This window comes from Montipora foliosa, chromosome 4 (genome assembly GCF_036669935.1).
Source record: "Montipora foliosa isolate CH-2021 chromosome 4, ASM3666993v2, whole genome shotgun sequence".
Taxonomy (NCBI): Eukaryota; Metazoa; Cnidaria; class Anthozoa; order Scleractinia; family Acroporidae; genus Montipora; species Montipora foliosa.
In genome coordinates this window covers 8,289,250-8,314,026 of record NC_090872.1, presented here as the reverse complement: position 1 = coordinate 8,314,026, position 24,777 = coordinate 8,289,250, and the positions used below count along the sequence as shown (strand labels likewise).

General features: G+C 39.5%; 2 protein-coding genes and 2 non-coding genes across 5 annotated transcripts in view; 3 read left to right on the top strand and 1 right to left on the bottom strand.

Annotated features, from left to right (window-relative positions):
- LOC137999717 (uncharacterized) overlaps nucleotides 1–24,777 on the bottom strand; it is a 297,056-nt gene that overhangs the window by 149,105 nt on the left and 123,174 nt on the right. The window lies entirely within an intron of this gene.
- LOC137999712 (E3 ubiquitin-protein ligase SH3RF1-like) lies at nucleotides 988–24,395 on the top strand. Of its 2 annotated transcripts, XM_068845573.1 has the most exons (14): nucleotides 988–1,549; nucleotides 2,703–3,072; nucleotides 6,237–6,289; nucleotides 8,486–8,600; nucleotides 10,329–10,436; nucleotides 11,290–11,385; nucleotides 11,777–12,043; nucleotides 12,630–12,754; nucleotides 14,673–14,840; nucleotides 16,278–16,599; nucleotides 18,531–18,613; nucleotides 20,218–20,293; nucleotides 20,931–20,968; nucleotides 23,529–24,395. In XM_068845573.1, exons 2-14 carry the CDS (start codon nucleotides 2,773–2,775, stop codon nucleotides 23,695–23,697), a joined length of 1,920 nt encoding a protein of 639 aa, XP_068701674.1. In that variant the 5' UTR covers nucleotides 988–1,549; nucleotides 2,703–2,772; the 3' UTR covers nucleotides 23,698–24,395. The 2 variants fall into 2 exon arrangements, with proteins under 2 accessions (XP_068701674.1, XP_068701673.1); XM_068845572.1 differs by lacking the exon at nucleotides 988–1,549 and having other exon boundaries at nucleotides 2,533–3,072.
- On the top strand, nucleotides 21,306–21,379 carry Trnas-aga (transfer RNA serine (anticodon AGA)). The gene has a single exon. It is a non-coding gene; the product is annotated as a tRNA-Ser (tRNA).
- On the top strand, nucleotides 21,602–21,675 carry Trnas-aga (transfer RNA serine (anticodon AGA)). Its single transcript has one exon. It is a non-coding gene; the product is annotated as a tRNA-Ser (tRNA).

Genomic DNA, 24,777 nt, shown 5'->3' with positions numbered 1-24,777 from the left:
AATAATAATAATAATAATAGGTATTTATATAGCGCTCATGTCCCATGTTCAAGGCGCTTATGAAAATGAATGTTACATGATTTTGCCTTCGAAACACTATTAGGGGGTCATCTCTTAAACAAAATAATAGTGATTTGGTTTTTCAAACCCGCACCATTTGCTTAAAATGAGAAAGTCCGTAACTGGTCACGTGACCAAAACTTGATTTTTTTTTTTTTAAATTATGAATTACCGCTTTCTGACACAAATTTTGCACTTGAACTTCAAGGAAAATGTTGAAAAGATGATGTGGTAACGTTTATGGCACATCTGAACTCAACTATCAAACATTTAACAAGATATAAGCAAAAAGTAGTTTCGGCCGCCATGTTGGAGGGCAAGAGTATGCCCTCCAACATGGCGGCCAAGACAAATCATGCTACTTTGTTGAAAAATCAAAGTACCATAAAATATCTCCCTTAAATGCGTTTCCTCTCAAATTTCGCGTGTAAGATAATTTTTATGTGTTCTGTCAATTTTTGGCAACAGCAAGATTACAACTCACTGTTTAAGGGAAGCATTGGTCACGTGACCTCTTAGTGCAAGTGGCCTATTGCGCCTTGGAACAGGCTAGCCCGTGACGTACCGAGTAACATCAAAAGATTGTTGATTAGAGCGCCTTAATCGCCTTCAAAGGGGATTGAATGACGCGGACTTCCCTTTTCTCACTTTAATTACTTAAACAGCATATATTGGCAGCGATAAGAGTCCTTGTGAGCTGATAGGGAAATAATTGTTCAAATTGAATCTTCTGATAAGGGGTCATCGATAATTGAGTGCTTTTCTGTGTTTGCAGCGGCGCGCGGCCGACAAAGGTATGATATTTGCACCCAGGTCACGTGCGTTTCTCGAATGCCCTAAAACTTTCAATCTTATCTCGACTGAAATGTAATTCAATCGTTCTTTTCTTCTCGGGTTTCAAAACATGGATCCTTTGAAGTTGCTTTGCTTTCTGTTCCCTCGAAATCGCTGGACCATTTACTCAGTTATTCGCCGTAAAAAAAGGCTTCGTGACTTTTGCATGGGCCACCAGGCAGAAGCAACGAAAACGGAATTGTCTTGTTAATTGCTTTGCATTTGGGGAAGGAGTCGGATCCTTTATTCCACAATATCACCACTTCCTTTAGAGTAATATTAGTGGCTCCATATTGCTTTTTAAAAAAGCAGAGAAAATATTCCACAAGTTCAGACGTTGCTACAGCCGATAGTTTTTTTGAGTTTTTAACTTGGCGATGATCTAACTTGCGCCGTTTAATGTTTTTGGGAGCATTACAAATGATAACGAACAAAATTGCAGCTGGATATCGATTGCAACTCTGCCCGAAAAAAGCGACTACTTCCGTCTTCTACCGCAACAGGCGTCCGTTTTTTCTACAAATCAAAGCAGTTGACTGTTAGTGAGGAGAATGCGGTAAGAAGGTTTAACACAACGAGTATATTGTGTTGCTATGGTTCAAAGGAGCTGCAATTGAGCTTTTTCTCAGCCTGACTTTCCTAGGTCATTCCTGAGGTGAGTATACATGTTTCGGGGCAACTTTTTCGTTTTACATCTGCATTCTGACCCTAGTAAAACTGATGGAATTTCACCTAGCCGGGAGAATGATAAAGAAAACGATCGAGATGGAAACGTTTCGTCCAGAGGTGCTCAGGAAGGTAGGGCTTGGTGCGCGCGTTCTGCGCGAACTCGCCCCTAGATTCTATTCTTCCTTGACTTGCCTTGAGTAAATAATGAACACTAAGAAGTTATGATAATCTGTTAGCACAAGCATTACGAAGGGCTGTAGTTGACCTTGCTTCTGCTGTTTGCACTATGGAGTAGTAGGAAAACTTTCCGAGACTATCGCTATGACCAACAACCAAGTTTCACTTTGCGGATAAATAACAGTCTAATATTTGTAATTGAAGAACCGGAAGTAAAAAAATCACCGGACAACCTTTCCTTATACATCATAAGATGAAGTAATATAGAAATCTGTCGGTTTAGGAAGTGTCAGGGAAAACACTGGGCGCGATCCATTTGGGCAAAATTCCGAAATTTTGGGTCTAGAATCAAATGGAACAGTCTTTTCCGGAACGTTCATTTCGAAACAGTTGGTCAACCTCTGAGATTTTCAATTTTTTCGAAATTTCGGAAATTCCGAAAATTTCCTTGAGCTAGTCTGAAGTTTAGGAGGCTATCCTTAGGCACGATCCTTTCCTTATGCATCATAAGATGGAGTAATATAGAAATATGTCGGTTTAAGAAGTGTCTGGGAAAACACTGGGCGCCAATTCGGAATTTTCGGTGAAGAATACAAAGAGAACAGTAATTTTCGGATCGATTGTTTCGAAAAATTTGGGCAACCTCTCGAAGTTGACCATTTTTTTTGAAATTTTCTGTTCCATTTGAGGGCTGGAAATATTCGGAAATTCGTCCAAATGGATCGCGCCTACTATTTCACTAGCGGAAACGAACAATAAATTATGCTAATTTACATTTTTGCGCATGCTCGTTTAACATAACAACAAATTAACAAATTGTGCTTTCAATGAGAACTACATGTACTTTCTTTTTGTACGATGTAATTTGGTTGCTTCGTTCTTTTTGGTGACTTGACGAGCAAGTTAACTGCTAATTACAGCAAAGAAAAGGATTTTAACAATTGGGATCTCAACTTTGGCAGAATACATCAAAGTTCGTCAAAGCACGGTTTGGTTGGTTTTGTTGTGAGCTGCTCGTATACTGTAGCTGTCATGGATTCAGCACATTTGAAGGAACTTTTGGAGTGTCCCGTTTGCCTAAAACAGCTTGATCAAACTTGCAAAGTACTGCCGTGTCAACACACGTTCTGTGGGCAATGCTTGAGGGACGTCGTCGAGACCACGAAGGAACTACGATGTCCTGAGTGCAGGATCCTTGTGGAGAAAGACGTGGACAATTTGCCGGCGAATATCTTTCTCGTACGTTTTCTGGAAGGTTTGAAGTGGAGGCAGCATAGGAAGCAATCTCTGGACAGCATGGATCCAGAAGCTATCGATGATTTTTCAGATCAGGTATGGTTTTCTGAAAGTTTTGGCTTTTATACTTCAGTGGGAGAGAAGGGTACGTGATTATCATGGGTAATGTTGCGTGTCTTGAGTCGTGAATTGATGTACATCTACATGTGCCGCAGGTTGCCGCGAAAGCTTGCATCGTCATTTATAGCCAAGTCACCTTTAATTAGACGTTCATCAGTTCATTATCTCAAGAAACGTATCTAGTGTGTGTTGAGGAACAAGATATCGTTCCTTCTTTTGGTAATCATACGGTGACCCATAACGTTAATTGAAAATTAGTTCTTCAAAGTTCCTTCCTTGTTGGTTGGGACTTTTTTGCCCAATTTGTGGCGAATTCTGAATTATATCGCAATGGTTTTAACGTAAATTAGTTTACAGCGGTTTGGGTAAATGAATTGTAAATATCGAGTTAAGTACTGTCCTCTTATATTATGATTGCGCAAATCAAACATTACGGTGTTGACATCATCCTTTTAAATGAATTCAGCTGTGTTTAATCGAAGTCAAGATCACAATGGGAATCTTTTCAACGGCGCAATGTACATTTCATTCCTTAATAGAGTCAATACGACTTTTTATCTAAAATATGCCCACGTAATTGTTGTGTTTGGGCCTGAACGGAAGTTATTGTCTTGTCTTTTCTGTCAGCTACAAGTGGGCTCTCCTTACTTGGCAAGACAACGTAAGCTTATTTACCTGTCAAATTCAAGTTTCAATTTCCCCCTCGGGCTATTTGTTGTGGGAGCGGGTTGACCCTCCAAGGGGTCAGCAATTTTATTATTTTACAGTACAAGTAAGGGCCGGCACCAGGAATTGGAACTCGATATGGTTTAGTGGTAAAATCTAAAGCCACCATTGATATTAGACTTAATAATTTGGAAGATTTAAAAGAAAGGATTGCATAGTCGTCTCTGGTTCTTTGGTGAAAAATATCTTGTGAAAAGCTTGCAGTTGCCTACAGAATCAAATTCATGTACTGTAAGCAATGCTGAGAGCTGTGCTAATGTCTTTCATATACCCGAAGTAATTAATGTCCATAAAACAAAATAAAAAAACAATGTAACAATACCTAATCAGAAACATTCCTAATCAGGATAACAATGGTTCTTGACTGTCTCGTGCCATTTTAGTCCAGTACATGAAAGTCTACCCGAGCTGACTGTAACAGATTCAAAGTGCAATATATTGTCTTATTATATGACTAGCTCCATGAGCGGGCAAGATGAACCAAATCGTTCATATTTTTAATTTCCCCATTCCCTCTGATGAATGGCGAATGCTGGAAGTGTCAGCTCACAAATCTTCTTTACTACTGTACCAGTATGCTCAGCTCGCAAAGTGAGAGAATAAATGACACAACAAAAAATAGGAGTGTGACTATGCTCGGTGCCTGAAGGACAAGGGAAACCAGTGTTTTATAATTGTTATACATGAAGAGGTTACCACTGACCACCTTGGTCTGAGGAACCATGTTATGAACCCCTGACCATTTTCATTAAGTCGGCCATGTTGTATTTTTGGCATGCTTTGCTAACGTCTGATCAAGTACACCTGTAGCTTATGGACATTAATTTATTGTAAGCCTATTCGCCTTCATGTATAATTTAAGTTGTGTCCTTTATTAGACATTGTCCATTGTCCTGTTTTATCAACCTTGTCCTCATTTTACACATGTACTTGTAGTATTTTGTCGTATTTGCACTTAATTGTACTTTAGGACTCCTTTATCGTTGAGACAGTACGAGACTTTCAGGCTATTTCTTCAATACACATTGTACAATGGTATAGAAAAAATATACTACATTTATACACTGTTACTATCTATTTTACAATGACTGCAAAAATTCTCATGCGCTCATTGGCTAATTTTTATTGTCAATAAGCGGACAGACACATAAATTTATAATTTATGCGATAATGGCGCGATATTGCTCCCGTCAGATTGAAGTTTCTCGCATTTTTGTCTCACTTTCTTCTCGTGTTTTGACTTAATTTTGACCCCTCTGCCTTTTTGTTATTGTAAAAAACAAATTGATGACAGTTTTTCATGCATCTGTCCTGTTATTGACAATGAATTTCGTCATAACATTGTCAAAGCAGTCTGCGGATCCACTTGGCTATCGCCTCGTGGATCCACAGCTACTTTGAACATGTTATGACGCAATTCATGATCAATAACAGGACAGACGCATGAAAAACTGACATCAATTTGTAAATTAGATTCATTAGTTTTTAAGGTCAAGGCCATAAAGAATAAAATATATCACATAGGTACTAAAAAATGCAAGGGATCATGAGAGTGTAAAACAATGTATAAGATGATGTATGTTACAACTCTACAAAAAATAAATACATGTTTACAACATAATACAAAAGAATTTCAGTGAGAAACGTACACTGGAATAATGTGTTGCCCACTGCGAAAAAACCAGTGGTAAAAAAGCCATTGGACCAAAAAAACCCTCTGGAAAACATAGTCCGCAATTGAAATGCAATGCTTCACGTAACATTTTGATATTGGATTTAAAGTTTGGTTACATCATAAACCCTGAAAATGGTTCTAGCTAGCTACAGTGTACAGGGCTCGAAATTAACCAAAAAATCCAGTCGCATTGTGCGAGAAGATACGAAAATTTAGTCGCAATTTCGCAAATTTTAGTTGCAAAATCGGCACGCTGCATTGTGTTGTCAGCGGTTAGCAAAAAAATATGAGCCCGCAATACTTGTATGTAAAGAAACCGCTGAAAATGGCGAATGATCGAAGGAATGGACGTTATATCGCTGCTAAATTACTCTACAATTACGCTATCTTCATAGAAAATTCACAGGGAGAAACAAAATAATTTTGCCATTTATTTATTTATTTAAGCAAAAGTAGCAGCAAAGTGGCAACTGCCAACCCTTTTGTTTGAAAGAGCGAAGGTGACAACAAGTCGCAAATTTGCGACCTCTCCAGATATTTTGGTCGCAAAGGGAGAAATTTAGTTGCAAATGCGACTGTATTGGTCGCAATTTCGAGCCCTAAGTGTATTAGTGATCATTATTAATTGTCAAAGCATTATTTTAAAATTATTATAAAAGTATTATTACTCGTCAATAATTATTTTTAATTATTATCATATTATTATTAATTGACAATGATTATTTTTGTCCTGTTCTAGACATGTATTCCATCTGCAAGGGCACTTTATGATTACGAACCTAAAGCAGTTGGGTCAGTATACCTGTATATCAGTGATTGTTTTGTACTACATGTAGGTGTATGAGTTCCAATGGGCACATGTTGTCTGCAGAGCTGCCTACGTTCCCAGTCAGTGCTCCTAATTTAAATTCCTTCCTGATTCTAAGACATTGGCCTAAAGTGTCAGTGACCTAATTTCAATGAACTTGTTTCTGACTACATCTACATATACACGTATATGTAATATTTAAAACTTAATCTCCGTTAATACTGTACATGTAACTCAATCCTTCATGGCTTGATTTATGTTTTCTAAATATGCTCACAATCTGTTCCTGTCTCCCCTAGGCTAATCTATGTCAATCTCGATGAAGATCTTGTGTGTTTGAATTAATGCAAATTTACTACTGTTGTGAGATTGTTTTTGACAGGTGCCTTTTGCACTAGCCCACTTATTAAGTTTTCTTTATTGACTGTTTATTGTTTTTTATTGTGGCATGTGCTTCTTCAATGGTGTTTCTTACAAGTACATGTACATACTACATTTGTATATTTTTCATGTCTTTTGTACATCTCTGGAATTTATTGAACAGAAAACTCACAAGATGATGTTCTTTAATTTTATGTGTTCAGTTGCAGAACCAATCACATTTTTTCACTGCTAATTAATCACTCAATATCCCCATTAACCCTTTGACGTCCAAACTGGCCTAAATTAACTGGCCAGACTTAGTATTTTACTCTGTCTAATGCCAGATGATGTTACTCGTCAATGGGGAACCCCTGGGAGTTAATGGGTTAATGTAATGCAAAAAAAAATTCCAGAAATAATTTCTGGAATAATTTTTTGTTTGCAACAAGTTGGATGTTGAATTGCTGAGAAGAATTTATTCTGGCCTGTAGGGTGTCACATTGTTTTGGTTTTTTTTCATGTTTTCTTTGTATTTTGACACACCCTAGGGGCTTGTCAAAATGCAGCAAAACGTATTAAAATATAGAGGGTGTAAACTGCACTTTGCAGACTAGGGTTGCAGGTCATTGTTGAAATCACCATAGCTGAAACAACGGAAACCTTGACCCATGCTAAGATTAGGCCTAAATACTATGCTTTGGGCAATGTGTGGGTTCAGGAAATATCCATAACCCAACCCCCCCCCCCCCCCCCCCAACAGAAGGTCATTGGAAATTCCAAGGGAGAGGGGGGTGGGTTAAAGGGCAGTAATTTCCAAGGGGTAGGGGGGTTTCGTGGGGTTAAGGCCTAAGGTAAAGGTAAGTAAGTACAGTAAGTAAGGCACCCTGCAAGCAGAGCCTCCTCTTGTCTTTTTCTTTACTGAGGAGGAGAAAAGGAGGCTCTGCCCGAATCGTGTCAACTCTTTGAAGCCGCTGCAGCCCGAACTTCTGGACTAGTCAATCTTGTTTTCTCTTGTCAAACCGGTTTTTCCAGTGCGAGCGTCCGTTTAGTGACAAAACCAATGGTTATAATTGAGCCCGCTGTACGATGAAAAACCAAGATGGCGGCGAGATCTAGCATATTAGGCTTGGGTTCGAGACTGTATCCTGGCAACATGCAGCGCATATTCAATAAAGATCTTACTCGATTCATGCAGAGCCTTTCTCGAGAGCGCCAAAATCGAGCAAGCAAAAGAAAGGCTCTGCTAGCAGGGTGTACAGTAAGTAAGGGTTTCGTTTTGTTTAAGCCTAAGGTAAGCATTTTTGGAAAGGTTTGGGTTGTTTCAGTTACATGTTTGGTAAAACAATGATCTACAAGCCTAACCTGCAACCTGCACTTTACACCCTCTTTGTTAAACTATTCCATGTTATATAATAACCCAAGTTATTCACAGATTTTGATTGGTTCTTGCCTATGATCTATTAGAGGACAGATGGCACGATTGACGTCACCATCAGCTTTTATGCGAATAAAGTTTAATTCTTTCTTATAATTATAAAACAAATAGATTCCATGTTGCCGTGGGTCTGTTCAGTAATAGATCACAGAAGACGTCAAAATAGTATAGGCCAAAACATAAATTTTGATAAGATACATAAAAATATTATATTTTTATTTTTGCATAATTTTTTTTATTATCTTCATTGCTGTAAGTTAGACAAGTGTAAAAACTATAGTAATGTTACTGAATTGCCTTTTTTGAGTAAAGTTAAATTGTATATTGCAAGTGTAATGTTTTTGCAGGGTATGATTAAATTTATGCATTCTTGCCTTTTTAGTGATCTAGCTTTGCATAAAGGAGATATAATAACGTTGCTAAAACAAATTGACGAAAACTGGTATGAAGGTCGTAGTAATGGATGTCAAGGGTTTCTTCCGGCAAACTATATTGAGGTACTGTAAGCATCTGGCAAAATGCCAAAATGTAATAGACTTTGTTGAGAAAGCTCGTTATTTCCCTGAATTTCTGTTTACATTGCAGCTCACAGAGATTGCATTAACGCAGAAATCATTTACTTTTATGCAAAAACTATTCCATAAAAATGCATTTTCAAGATCTTAATGCATCCCAGGATGCGGGACACTTGCTCAAACACCTAAACCCCTTTGACAAACAAAGTACATGTAAAACTGCATGGCGAAAAGGCCAGAAGAATTGCCATTGGATTTAGCAGAGTAGGAGACTGGAAACCACTACAAGTGTGCCTGTCTACCATTTTGATTTCTATCACTGCATTGAATTGGGGCAGGTGTGACCGGACAAAAGGAAACAAAACATTTTTTGTATAATAGCATCAAACCATGGAATGGGGGGAAGACATGGTCAGTTTTTGGTTCATTGCAGGAACTTCAGCCTTTTCAATGACACTGCATGCTCTGCCTATCTTTGATTGCCCATACTGAGAACTGTAGCTATAATTTTTATGATGTGTCATTAGCTAAAAGACAATTTAACATGGAGGTCAAAATATTTTATTTACCGCTAGTCTTTCTTTGTAAACGTTTTTTTTTTGGAACACACCAAAAATGCCAGGGACCCCAATTTGGCAAGACATGTGCTTCCCAGGATCCAAAATGAAAAAGTCAAGTGCCATCCCTGGCTCAGAGATAAGCGCCCAAAAAATCATGTGTCAAATGTGTGTGTGCTATGCAGATGCACGTCAGCATTTTTAGGAGGCAGTGTGGCCCAGTGGTTAGGGCGCTTATGCCTTAAGATCCGGAGATCCTGGGTTCAAGACCCCCTCTGACCACTCGCTGAATTTGTTCCTGGTAGACCCTGGTTCAACTTCCCAGCTGCACTTTTAAATAGCCAGTTGGAATTCTTAACAGTTGTTGTTGTTCTGTTCTGTCGTTTCATTGTGTTTCATTGGCCCTGGAAAGCCCCTCTGGGGAGTGGTCAATTAAGTTTGTATTGTTTTTAGTATGTATTGTATTTGCATCTGCATGTGAAATTAAGTTTATTATTAAACTCACATGCCTGTGGATCAAAAAGATCGATCGCAAGCATAGAGAACAATAATTATTTCTTGCCCAACTGATTCACAATTTTAGGCTACTTAGTAAAGTAGGAAAAAGCTTGGTAAATTGTGCAAAATGTCCCATTTGAATCCAAAAATTAAAATTTGAAAGGTCGCATTTTGTATGGCGTGACTTTTTGTATTTCTCAACCTTAGAAGTCTCTGGGGGATTTCCGGGAACTTGCGTTTTGGCCTCGTCATTGAACGCTTATCTCTGTGCTACACTGTATGATTCACAGTTTTGTTTTCCAAGTACAAATTATATTATTATTCCTTGCCAATCTGTGCATTATTTATGCTGTCCACAAATTCCTTGTTCTTCGGAGTTAACTTAATTAGGCAGGTACAAAAGTTGGGCTGGATCAACTTGGATTGCTTACCTCAGATTGAACAAAAAACAATTTTTTAAGCTAAAGCTATTTGACCTTTGCCCCGATTTTACCAAAGTTAGCTTAAAGATTAGGGTTAGGGTGATTTCTCGAAGCCCTATACATGTATATAATTTTTTTTATGTCAATCCGAGGTGAGTGATCCAAGTTGATCCGGTCCAACCTTTGTACAGGTACCTGCATAACTTAATTGCTTGACTTTCTTATTTTCTTAGGTTATCAGTCCACTTCCCAGCTTAGATGATTCGTTCAACAGACCCATTGCCAAAGCTCTGTTTGACTTTGAAGATGAACAGGAGCAAGACTTACTTGCCTTTAAGCAAGTATGTACAATAAAATTGATGACAGATGTTATTGATGTTTAATAACAGTGTTTGTGGAAAGTGTTGGCAGTGAGCATCATTTTATCAGTGAGAGTGACTATAAAAAATTATGGGAAAAGGATTTTCAGGCAAAGTAAGTTCACTGGTCAACCAAACCCCTGCAAGATATAACCTGCAAGCATGCAGGCTCTCATTGGCGCTGCGGAAGGAGTGGCGAAGTGGCCTGGCATGAAAAAATGAGAACCTGCGAGGGTGGCATTGTTTCCTTGGTACAGCATGTACTGACACCATTGTGATTGGTGAAAAATGACAGGTCCTGTTGTTAATCCCAATAAAACTTCTCCACGTGCAGTTTTCAGTCATGTTTGTTGATGTTTTGCTCAACTTCTGTTGGCTGTTAATAATAATTTTTATTTATCACATTGAATTAGTCAGTTAAATGTCAAAATTAATTTTTGACACCTTTGGAGGGGCAGGATTTGAAAAACAATACCAATTCCTTGCAGGCCTCTCATTTTTCGCTCACTGGCTTATCTCAGGCCCCTCGCAGGCTTGCTTCGCTCTCCCACTAGTTTCTCCATTTCTTTTGGCTTTACCGTTCATTCCACAGCGCCAATGAGATCCTTCTCACAAGCTATGCAAGAGGGTGCTTGCCATAGTAATTTTTCAAGGGAGCGAAAGGGCTTTCGTTGATTCTTGAAAACCATTCCAGAATTTTTACCTGTACATGTTTCTGCTGCTGAACATGAAGTTCAAATCATTGCTACAGTATTAAAGTTGAAGTGTTTGGATAGGAGGTTATTTGATGAGGTGATGTCTTAACTTGTTTATTGTTATCTTTGCAAATTTTTAGAACGACATCATTAGTGTAATACGTCAAGTTGATGAAAACTGGTGTGAAGGAGAGCTGAATGGCAAACAGGGCATTTTCCCAGTAACCTTTGTTGAGGTAAATAATAATAATAATAATAATAATAATAATAATAATAATAATAATAATACTACTACTACTAATAATAATAATAATAAAAAATAATACATGAGTTCAAGATCATGAGCAGGGATTGAACCCATATAAATTATTTCTATTATTTGTTTCATTAAATGAAATTTTATGAGTATAATTTTAGTATTGTTTCATTGAGAAGTCATATTAATTTGGACAGGTACTTTGGGCTTTACAACGGTATCCAGACACCACAAAACAACAAAGGCTGTCTACCAGCTCCCTCTTGCCTTCATCCTGCATCACGGTGTCTGGATATCCCGAAGAAGCACCAGCACTCATTTTTGATGTACTGAATTACATTTCACTTTCATTTTGAAACATGTCATTTCAGCTTAATATTGCCGCAAGGAACCTCATAGAGGGAGATGCACATGCTGAAGATCGAGGTGCAGCCCAATCACCAAGAACATCGTTAGCACCTGAAACAAACAAAGGAGAACCCAAGCGACATACCATCCATTTTGGTGGGCAAAGAAATGAGGAAAGTCAGGCCTCTGGACTGCAACGCCGTTCCCTTGACATCTCTTCTTCTGGGAGACTTGCGGATACTCTTGATACCTCAGCGTCACCCAGGTCTTCCGCATCAGAAAGTAGACAGGTAATGTCCAAACGTTGAATGCAATTATATCATTGGCACCACATTCCTTGACAAAAGTTTGCCAGAAGTGTTCTTGTGCACTGATTCTTTCTTGTTTAATTCTTGCAAGCCAATTCAGAGCTGCCTTAATTTTAAGAATTGGCTCCCAAGAATTTTTTTAAACTTTGCTGATAGTTCTATCTCAGATTGCCACATGTAATTAACAAAAGGGGGGTCACCAAGTTCATTTATGAGATATAAGCATGTAACATAAGGGTGTTTTGGGAGAGCTTTCATGTTGCTATGGTAGCCTATTACGTCACAATAGTGGGCGCATTATGTTAAGCAATAATTGATGTCTCATATGGTATGTGGTACAGAGTTGTAGTGACAAGCCCTCTTATAAAAAGATCCTTAAGAGTAGTGAAACTGGTTCCAGCCGCCTTAAATTAGCTGTATTCTGAGATATGAGTGATGTTCAAGTTGGGGAGAAGAGCAAGGAGAAATTTTGTGACCCATATTGAAACCCGCGTTCATGGATGGTTTTATTGTGAACCACCTTTAAGAAAACGCTTTCCAGAACCAGTGACTTTTCTTAATCCATCAGGCAAATATTGAGGAGCCAGCATCTCCAAACTCGCCTTGCCATGCTGTTCAAGCAAGACAAAGATCACCTCATGAGTCCAACACAGGAGGCTCGCGACCAGTATCAGCTGAGATGGCAAGGGATTTGTGAGTATCTTTTCAAACAATTGACTCAGCTGAACCTGAATGTTAGTTAAGGACACTGCTTACTATTGTTATTGCTCATACGTTCTGCGCATCTCAACAAACTGGAGTTTCCTATTGGTGGTGCTTACTAATACAGTGTACAGGGGTATTTTTTCACGGTTTAAAACTATGCGGAGAAAGCAGAACTTAGCAAGTGCTCTTGGTATCCAAAAGAAAATTGGGGGTAACCACGCATTTTTCAGAGATAATTGAGCTTCAGTTTTGAAGAGAACGCCATGCATTGCTTTGTGCGTTAAAAAAAAGAAAGAAAGAAAGAATTTAGGTGTAGGGTCGTACCTCTTGTTGAACACTACATTTCAAGGGCTGTATTGTGTCGTACTTCCAATTGTTTTCTATTCTAAATGCATTGTTAGCTTTGTTCGTTCTGTTGTTCTTTTGCCCATGGCCAATCCTGAAGCCTGTTAAAATGAGGTACGACGCAACGCCAACCTAGGAGTCTGTACACTGTTTCTATGATGATTGAAACCAAGGTTGTGATTGGTTGATTGAAACTTTAACTTTTAATGTGATTGGGTTATTGGATCTTATTGAACTGTCCAATAACAACTTGGCAAATGATTTCGTGGAAAATAGGGGTTTTTTAAACCAATCACAATCGAGGAAATTGTAAGTTGTATGATTAGCATAAAAATAGTTCAATTCCCGGAGGATTAGTTTGGTTCACCGTCATGGCCGCCATTTCTTTGTTTTGGAACACCAACATGACCACCGTGACGTCATGTGGAAACGCTTTATAAGAGCCAATAACCGACACTGAGTGAGCCAATCAGAACGCTAGAAACGCAATATCCGAAGGTGAAAACTTCTAGGAGAAATCTGCTTATAGTCTTTTCCTGTGTACAATGGGCCATTTCCGAGTTGCTGTTTGTCTCGGTTTCGAAGTGAGTCTTGGTGCTCAACTATTGTAATGGAAATGAGTTTGATTTGCATAAGAATGCACAACTCATTTCCATTGGAATGGTTGTGCACCAGGACTCGCTTTGAAACTAAGGCATGCAGCAACTCGGAAATGGGCTATTAACTTGCATCAGTTCATAGCGGAAGGTGTGCCGCTGTTGACTGCTCAAAATTAGAGTACGATTCGAGAATCATCTGAAGACTCCATGGGCCAGGCCCTAGTTGTTTAAAAGGTGGAGAACGCTATCCACCGGATAAATTACTATCCATTGAATAGCGCAATTGTTTTCGCTGTGACTTAGCCGCTTGGATAGTGATTTATCCTGCGGATAGCGCTATCCATCGTTTGAACAACTGGGGCCAGGTTTAGCCTACGTGTAGCCGTACCCTACCCCCCGTTTTTTTTCCTTCGGGGGGTAGGGTACGGCTACACGTAGGCTAGGCCTGGGCCCGGTTGCTCAAAAGCCGATTAACGCTAATCCCAGATTAAAAATTAACCAAGGAGTTTTTCTCTATTCCCAAATGCTGTTCAACGCTGATATTCGGCAAAACTTTACATTAGAAGAAGTCAATCCTGAACAACAAAAATAAGCAAAAGAAATTTTCACCAAAAAGTTGAAAACATGAAACAAAAGTTAACGCTAATCCTGGATTAAGTTAACCCGCTTTCGAACAACCGGGCCCAGGTTCTTTGGAAGCCGATATACATAAGCCAAGGTTAACGTAAACTTTGGTTTCATTTTTCTTATTTTTGGTTTTTCAAGATTGACTGCCTCCAACGTACAATTTTGCCGAATATCAGCGTTGAACAATATTTGGAAGTGGAGAAATAAACTTCTTGGTTAATTTTTAATCTGAGATTAGCGTGAAACGGCTTTTGAACAACTAGGCCCAGATTTCAAAACCATTCATTGCAACGTATTGTATCATAACTGCTGACTGTTGTGGTTGCCCTCAATAGGTACGTTGCACTGTATTCTTACAAGCCTGCTAAAGATGATGAACTGGAACTGGTTAGAAACGAAAATTACTGCGTCACAGAAAAGTGTAAAGATGGTTGGTTCAAAGGATACTGCGTGTCATCGCAGAAGAGAGGAGTATTTCCGGGGAATTATGTGCGGCTTGCTAGGTAGAAAAGACAGCTCACAATATTTAGTTTCAGTTATCGTGTGGACAAAAAATAATTGAAGTGTAGAGAATGGGGGAAAAACCAAAAAACACAGCAATGTTTATTTACATCAATGATATGAGCATACAGGTCTGACCCGCAAATAGCTTCTGCTAATCAAGGCCGTTTGTAAAAGTAATTAAACGAAAGTGAAAGCGAAAAAGAAACAGAAGGAGAAAGAGAAACTCTAAGCGAATATAATAACAAATGGAATAAGAAAACTAGATGAAGGATTGTAAACATGATTTTAAGGCAGAGTAAAAGATATATACAGTAAAAGTGACAGTCTTAATTTACACTTGTTGAAGTAAGTAAGAGTTTATCCTGGTACCGGAGGTTTTTCTTGAGCCACGAGAGAGCCGCAAAGCGGCAAAGACGATTCGTGAATCGGCGAGAAAGAGAAAAACCTCTTGTTACTTTGGACTTGAATCTCACTTTCATGCAGATGCCAGGGGCAGGATCTGACCCTCTGGCTCGGATTGGTTGATGTTTTTACAAACACGCAAATCAATATGATTGGTTCGTGATTTGTCCTAGGGCACGCGTGATTTCTAAGTTGCCATTGGTCCCTTTTGAAATCATAAATTTGACGCGTTTGACAGCTGGCGTCTTCATGAAAGTAAGATTCAAGTTCAAGGAAACCAGAGGTTTTTTTCTTTCTCGCCGGTTTGCGAATTGTCTTTGCCGCTTCACGGCTCTCTCGTTGCTGAAGAAAAACATCAGGGAACAGGATAGTAGAAATTTGACCTTTGAAATGATCGTGGAGACGTCTACTTTGCATTTTAGTGAATGCTTATGCTCAGGATGGGGAAAGATCATTTAAATCTTTTTACTTGATTTAGGGCAAAAATCATCCATTTCTATAGTCATTTACAGCTGCAGCTGTAGGAAATAATTCAAAAAGCAATCTTTAACTTAGCGCCAATCTTTGATTTCGATCCTTATGAGACCCTTGTGGAACAGAAAGTTTTTAAATCCACAACGTTTCTTCCATTTTTGTTCTCCGTGGAGTTATTTTTCATCGGGTTTGAGTTAAACTTGTTAAGTCTTGGAAGTATGGTGTAGTCACGGTTATCAGTGTCTGCAGTGAGCCATATTTTTGGATCATTTAGGGTAGAAAGAAAAAACTTATGATTCCATCCAGTGCCATCTACTGTCCTTTATTTGATTTCCTTCCCTTAACTTTTTCTAATCCCGCCCAATTGTTACAACTTTCTTGTAAGGTATAGTCTGCTACGAGCCTAGAAGGCCTATCAGGCCGGCGCTTATCCCCGGTTTCTGTAGCGTTAAGCGACTAGGAGTTTTTTAACTCCCCCTTGGATGGGATGCCAGTCCATCGCAGGGTTACCCCTTTCTTGTACATTTGGTTTATTGAGTTCTGTTTCTATGTTGTTTCAGTCTTCATAATTTACTAGCAAGGTCAAGAAGCAACAGCGTGGACCCAGACACACTTTTGAATCCATTACCGCGGAACAATGCTGAACCAGTACCAGCCCAAAATCAGAGGCCACCGCCCCCCCGTCACTGCCTCTCAGAGGGAGGCTCTTACCCAAGAGTCATGCGGTCAGAGTCTGCTGCACCGGACCCTGTACAGTCACTAGTCGTAAATTTGAATCAGGGAAGAAATTTGACTGAGAACAGAACAGAACTGAGACCGTTAGAAAGGAGCAGATTTGTACCTACATCGCCACTTCCTCCGCCACCACCCGCACCTAAATCAGTATGTACTTTCTTAGAATAATCTGTGACTTCAACAAAGCTATTTTTTCAAGATCCAACCAGCATTTTCTTCTTTATTATCGAGTGCAGCTTTTCTAATGACGGAGGCAAATAATTGTCAAACTTCCTCATCGTTTCCGAAACGAATTGCAAACTTTTGAACCTTAAGCCCTTGTCTCGCAACAAGACTATTATTATTATATTGTTGTCATTTCATATAAACACTGGTGGATGTGAAAAATCCCCACAAGCGAGTCGAAAAAATCGAGGGACATCTGTAGCTCCTGATTTTGAGATCTCATCTTTTGAAACTCTTGTAAGGAACCCTTTACCATTGTTAAAACTTTTTAGAAGTGTTTCTTAACTGCTTACTGTGCCTTTCGTAAATATGCACTCTCCTAAGTGCATTTTTCAACCAACAATTTTGGTTTTTGAAACAACAGTTGTGACAACACTTATAACCGGAACCAACAAAGTTATCCAAATGAACCAATGACAACACTAGATGTGACCCCTTGAACCATCCCTGGTCACGGCAAGAAACGATGAAGCTCTCAGGGATCGCGTTAAAGCAGAAATCGTGCATTTTTACGCAAATAAATCCAAAAAATGCATCATCGAAATTTTAATGCGTCCCAGGACGCAAGGCACTGACTTAAATAACTCGCACAACTTGCTTTGATTTGTCAGTATATTCTGTTGTTTGTAAAACTGTTGGAGCGATCTGTGATCATAATTGAAATTCTAAGAAATGGGGTTTAAAACATCTTAAAAGGTTAAAACTAAATTTTCGACAGCCTTCTGCGGTCTTCTTCAGAGGAATGTACTCTGCAAGTCACTGAATGCAAATATATAGCAAAAGACGTCACTGTTCGTTGCTCCTAAGGGAGGAAACCAGTGATGCGTAAACCCTTGGAAAGGGTGCTCTTTCATTAACAGAGTTCTTGTCCAGGAATGAATGTAACGGCTCTAGAAAAAGCCTTTGTCGGCCGGTCCTATGCATATGCGTCAATAGTAATTCCAAGTTGGTTACTCTCTTTTTCTCATAATTTAAAACATACTCTTTTTCTCGCGGAGGGTCACCAAGATTTTGGGACCCCCAAAAATTGCTTGGGACCCCAATTTGGCCGAACATGCGGGTCCCAGGACCCAGATTGAAAAATCCTAGTGCCATCCCTGGCTCTTGATTGGAATGTGGACTAGTTTCTGCTAGTTAATGAAAGGCACAGAAAAAACCGAAAATGATTAACAACTATGCACGGACTGAAGTAGAGGTGGCTATTTGTGGATATTTATCGTCTTATCTACCACTAGAAGAGTTGTTTTAGTATATACTAATATAGTCAGACAAAATGGCACATAAAGGTGATTTTAACTCATGAATTTATTCCGGCACGATTACAATTTTTACAATGACTGCAAAATTCTCGCGCGCTCATTGGCTATTTTTTATTGTCAATAATCGGACAGACACATGAATTTATAATTTATGCGATAATGACGCCATATTGCTCGCGTCAGATTAAAGTTTCTCGCATTTTTGTCTCGCGTTCTTCTCGTGTTTTGACTTAATTTTGACCCCTCTGCCTTTTTGTTATTGTAAAAAACAAATTGATGTCAGTTTTTCATGCGTCTGTCCTGTTATTGATCATGAATTTCGTCAAAGTAGTCTGCGGATCCACTCGGCTATCGCCTCGTGGATCCACGGCTACTTTGACAATGTTATGACGAAATTCACGATCAATAACAGGACAGACGCATGGGAAACTGACATCAATTTGTTAAATTTTCGGACCCAAATGCTGCGCGAGTTGCTTGGAGGTGAATGGCAATTGAGCAAGTTTTAGTAGCCAATCAGAACACGCCTCCAACGCTTTCCACTGTTTTTGTATTTACTAAAATATAATTTTCTTTTTCCCCTCCTTTTTGAAGAGTGGTCTCTGGAAAAAGCTGACTGGTAAGAAAAAGGAGAGAGCAAAACACCCACCAGCACCGCCAACCCTGCCATATCAAAGGTATTTTGAAAACTTATTATTCGTTCAGATATTCTGGTTAGATGCACCCCATTTTAATTGTTACAGTGTATCTTTACGTTTTTCCTCAACTTCAACAACAGTAGCCTTGATGTGTGATGATGTCTGACTGGCTGGTTTCACCACCAATCCTCGATTTCGAAACTCAAACTTGTAAATTTCAGCTTGAACTGAATTCCAAAGGAGCAAACTTGTAAAGAAAACCCCCGTGCGAACAGTAGTATTTCATCCAGGTGATGTGAATAATTTTGTGTAAACGAGGCTTGGTGGGGAATCTCGGTGCATATGCCTTCATCATGTGCATAAGGCCTAGTTTATCTAAAAATACTTGAAGTGTTGCAAAATGGGAGCGGAGGTAAATGTGGACGTGCTGTACTAAACCTTGAGATTAAGTTACGTAGATCAGAAGCAAATGAAGTCTTCGTTGTTCTTTTTGCAGCTGTAGGGCTGCTGCCAGTAGAAATTCGATTAATTGTCTTGAAAGGATTTTGCAAGATTTACTTTGAAAGGTGTAAAACTAGGCATCAGGTGTTCAACTGAATAAAATCTCAACTATTATACACAAACATAAACAGCGAAGGTAACCCAAGTCTAAAAGCAACCCAAGACGAAATATATTTTTGTGTTCATGTTTATTTGAAGGGACACTTAGTAATGCTAATTCAAATTTGGCTTGCATCTAATAGACGATTTTCCTTTTGGTAACTTTCTGGTAAATTGTATCTCTTTCGAGTCCTTTTGTTAACGGCCAGTGAAGCAGAAAGGACTAGAATGACCAAGGATTCATTATGGACTTTAGAGCGAGTTTCAATCGAGTGTCGTAAAACCAAAACCAAAATAATTACTTTGGCCAATCAAAAAGGACGGAGACAATCCAGTACCCAATCAAAACTCGAAGCAATTACACGCAGGCGACACAAAGCGCGGGAAAATGTGCACGCGCAAGCCACGATTGGTTTTGGTTTCACTTCTGATTGGTCGAAAAAATGGCACGAGAACTTTGAACCAATCACTGAGTGAAGTAATGCAAAAGCAAAGTAATTAGCTAATTACTTTCGACACTCAATTGAAAACCGCTCTATACTATCAGCGAAATAGTCTGTTAGCTTCTTGTTGCTTCATCCAGGACGTAATAACAATTGGCTATTTCCGAGTTCGTGATTGCCTCCTCTTCAAAGCGAGTCTAAGTGCGAGGGTTTTCTTGTGAAAGTTAGTTTTCATTCGTATGTGAAGTAGAACTAATTACCATCACCAAAAATTCGCACGTAGACTCGCAGACGTGAACTCGGAAATGGCCCGTTCGCCCTGGATAGAGGTTGTTAATAAGAAATAAGTTACGTACATGTAGAAGAACTTGAAATTAGGCTTGCAGGGTCGAGAGGAAAGAAATTTGGGTTCAAATTTGAAGGTTATTTTACTCTACCACCAGGCAGGCTATGGGTCTTTTGGACAGACACATTTATCAATCTTAACAATCAAATTTCGAGTCCCTCATAATTATCATATTACTGATATGTTTTATATTTAACATAGGCTCGTGTCCATTTTGTTTTGTCAAATTAACATCTTGTCGTTGTCTCCTGTAGAGGTGTTCTTGTTAGACCCAATGGACTACCACCTCCACCTTACGAGGTCTCAACGCCAGTACCCCCTTTCCCTCAGGTAAGTTTCTGTCGTCGTCTCCAGTTTGAGTTTTAAGTGCATGACCTTGTCTTTTGAGGAAACTGCTTGATTCATCAGTGTTTCGATGCAGTGCTACGCTTTTGTGATTGGCTTGAACACCTCCACGTTTTCCCCACCCAGTGCGGAGGTACAAGATGAAAATCATGTGACCTTGGACACGTCTTCCCGCGCTTTTCACCATACCTGAGATGCAGACAATAGAGGGCTTAAGGGGGGAAGGGGGGATTTGGATTTTTTTTTGGGGGGGGGGGGGTGGTTCAACATTGGTACATCTTTTTCAAAGATAGGGCTATGTCAGGTGTTTCAGGAACATGTAAAGATAATCACGAGTTTTGAAACTCGGAAATTACAACAACAACAAAAATCTTGTACTCATTCTCAAATTAATTTGACAATGAAAATATCAAAAAGTACAAATTAGAGTACTGGCTGCCTGGAATAACCATAGGGGCTAGCCAAGCCAGGCAGCCAATTGGCATCAGCATTTTTCATTTTATTTTAACAACAACAGCAATCTTTAAAAATGGAAATGGTAGCGAAGAACGCGAAATTCTTCAGCCTATAACGTCGCGCAAACAGATGGCGTGTTACGATTTTTGGTTTGCCGTTCTTTTAGGTTCAACATCGAGTTGAGAGTCCTCCAACAAGCAAAAGGTATGTAATTCATACATTTTAAGATAATGACAAGATCCTTGTGAAAAATCTAGAGAGCCGGACGCAGAAGTGCTCCTTCGATGATCATCACACTTTCAGTCGTGATTTGTTGTGAAATCACAGATTAATGACAAACTTCATCCCAACAGTCATTTACTTTCCACCCTTTCTGGCGTGGGAAAGTAATTGGTTGAGGGTTGGAGGGCAGTGAAGGAGCGAATGTTAAGTTCACTTGAAAAGTTAGGCGCCTCTCACGTTCATCTCCGGCTGCGCAGTTGGCAATATATTTTGAATATATATATTTGAGACCCACAAATTGACCCTTGCTCACCATAGAGTCTCCAGTAGCTCAGTGGTTAGAGCATCCGACTAGATCACGGAGGGTCGTGGGTTCAAATCCCATCTGGGACTCGGATATTTTTCCGAGTCTACATTTCTCCTTACATCGAATATCAATGTTGTTTCATCTTTAACACACTCACTTTGGAGGTTGGTTGGCTGCATCTTGATATGCATTAATGTGACAGCGCGATGCTGTTAGTGAGTTTCAAATATGCTAGTCAATACTTGGCTGTGTAGCCGCGCGATGCGGTTCCAGTCGAGACCCACAAATTGACCCTTGCTCACCATAGAGTCTCCAGTAGCTCAGTGGTTAGAGCATCCGACTAGATCACGGAGGGTCGTGGGTTCAAATCCCATCTGGGACTCGGATATTTTTCCGAGTCTACATTTCTCCTTACATCGAATATCAATGTTGTTGTTTCATATTTTGAATCATTTAGTATATGCGTCTTATTAGCTAGTATCAAAAATACCATAACACTCTTTGTTTGTCCCTCCAAAATTTGCATAAGCATTGTTTTTATTTTCTCTTGGGACTTACAATGGCCCCAAGAAAAACTGGAAACAACGCTTATGCAAAATGTTGGTGGGACAAACAAAGAGTAACACGGTATTCTTGATACTGGCAAATCGATGGTTTAACATTTAATAAGCGCGGATATTTTGCAATTTTGCGTATTATTTATGAGTAAAATGTCCGCGAATACTGTGTTAAACCATGGAATAAGAGATGTATTATTCCACTACAAAAAAGGTGTTATTTTGCTTCAATTTTATTTGTTAAGAGTGTGTAAAAAGGCGCTGTCTGTCCTTCATGGAGCGTGCGAACGATGGAAACAGCATAAAAAGCCAGCCAAATGTCCTTTTATTCCTTGGATAAACGAAATGACGAGTGACAAGCGATGACAAGCTAAATTCTCAGGCTTTTCTTTCATTGAAAAACTCCAGTTCCGTCCGTATTTGCTTTGTTCTAAACTGGTCAAACTGGTACGCTACAGTGTATTATCGTCTCATATTTTGCACGTTGTCTTGATCAAATGTGGTAAAATTGCGTAATAGTGAAATAATAAAAAATTATTGAAATATTTTAAACTGCGAGAATTGAAATAAATAAGATGAAGATCATCGCAGTTAGGCTGCAACTTAAGGCGGCGAAATACGAGATACAAAAACCCTTAACTTGTCGTGCAACGTTGTTTCGTTGCAAGTTTTGGTCGATGTTTCGCGTTTTTCACCTCGCGTGATCAACTTGACCCGCAACAAAAACATTTGTTGCGGGTTGAAGAAATGCAGGGCGCTGATTGGTTGATTTGCTAGTACACGAGCACATTTGTTGCGCAACAAGCTGTGAGCTTGATGAAAAACGAGCAACACAGCCAAAATTTGTTGCTCAGAGTAGACCCGCGCTCTACTTTTCGCAATAACTTTCTTCAACCCGCAACAAATGTTTTTGTTGCGCGACAAGTTGATCATGCAAGGTGAAAAACGGGAAACATCGACCCAAACTTGCAACGAAACAATGTTGCGCGCCAAGTTGAGGGTTTTTGTATCTCGTATTTCGCCGCCTTTAGACAGCTGCGAAGAAAGCCTGACAAAATTAAATCCAGGCTCAAACGGGACTCAAACACATGACCCGCGGGATTGCGCTGCTCTGCTCTACCCACAGAGCTATCAAACCAACTGAATGGAAAGCCATAACTTTCTTAAGTATTCTTTATTATTTTCGTCTTGAAGTTTTGCCTTGTGGTGTGGTTTTGTCATTATGTGACGAGGCTTGGTGGTTACGTGTTGTGTTTCCATCATGACCTGTTGAGGTCTTCCTTTGACGTGCTGTATTTACATTTTTACATTTTATGTGGTGAGGTTCATTTGTGACGTCGAGTTTCTCCATTTATGTGCTTATAGACACAGAAGACCTCAACATATCGTGATGGAAACACACTACGTAACCAGAAAACCTCGTCACATAATGACAAAACCTTACCAAAAATGACATAACCACACCACATATATAATGACAAAAACACACCACAACGTTGTTAACACAGTACACTATAACAAAACTCCAAAACTTCAAGACCAAAAAAATATAGATTACATAAGAAAGTTATGGCTTTCCATACAACTGGGAGCTGGCAAATAGATTCTTTCTACCGTAGTAGTCTTTACTGGTATTTTTAAGAAAATGGAATTAAATGCTTGTTTCTGTTAATTCCAGATGTCGTGTTCTTGTGGCATATCCTCCTCAACACGAGACGGAGCTTGAACTCAGAGTTGGCGATATCGTGCATGTTACAAAAACACGACCAGACGGCTGGTACAAGGGAACGCTTGAAAGAAACGGAAAAACGGGCTTATTTCCGGGAAGTTTCGTCGAGGGCTTTTAATGACGTCTTCAGAAATAATCTACTGTATTAGAGCCTGAAAAATTCTTTTGGTTCGGCAATGAGATTGCTTGAACTCCAAAAAAGTCACAGGTTATGTTCGCCAAAGTTCTTCATCATTTTGACTGATGATTTTGGTGAAAGTCAGTGGAACGTCGATGTAATGAAGTGCCAAGGTACTAGGAAATGTAGTCCCTAGTTATATCGAGGCTCTTTCAGTCCATACCCGTTACTGTAAGTGGGATTATTAAGAATTTTGTTCCTTATACTAAGAATGTCGTTATAGACCGTATTCATAAATGGCGGTCACATTTATATTTCTTTTGTCCACGTGCAAATCAGCCTACCAAGCCTCATTTTAGCGCAAGAAATCTTTTCAATTCACTGTATGGTATCGAGGCTTGGTAGGCTAATTTGCACTTCGACAGAAGAATTATAAATTGACCGCCATTTATGAATAAGGTCTATAGAGTGTTTTAACGGCGGCCATGTTGGTGTTCCTAGACAATGGAACGGCGGCCATCGTGGTGTTCCTAACTAATCCTCCGGGAAGTGGGCTACATTATCATGCAAACGTTTTCTTTTGTTTTTGTGGAAAAACAAGGTCGCTGATCACGTGAGTGAAAACACTTTATGGCTTGTTAAATCAGAAAGGAACCTTCCACTGTATCAAACATAAATTGAAGGTTCAACCGTTGTCAGTTGGGTGGGTTGGTCGAGATTTCGCATGGTTCTGTTCTGAATCAGGCAGCTTCGAACTTGGTTGAAACGGGGAAAAAGGTTGGGTCGCGTACCCTGGCCTTTTCGCATGATTTTTAGTTAAATGTCGGACATCACTCAGGAGCCCGTTTCACCAAGTCCCGGTAACTTTCCGGACACGAAACCTCATTCGCATAACTGCCACCCACTTGTTTTAAAAAGCTGGTCTTTAAGTGTATTTTCAAGACATAGGGGTACAGTCCCCCTTCACTTCCCCTCCTTCCCTCAAAGGCCCGAAATGTTCCAGGACTTTCTAGGAACGGGTTCGAGCTGCTGTAAACAAATGAACCTGAAGAATTCTGGTACTGACTATTTCCTGGAGTT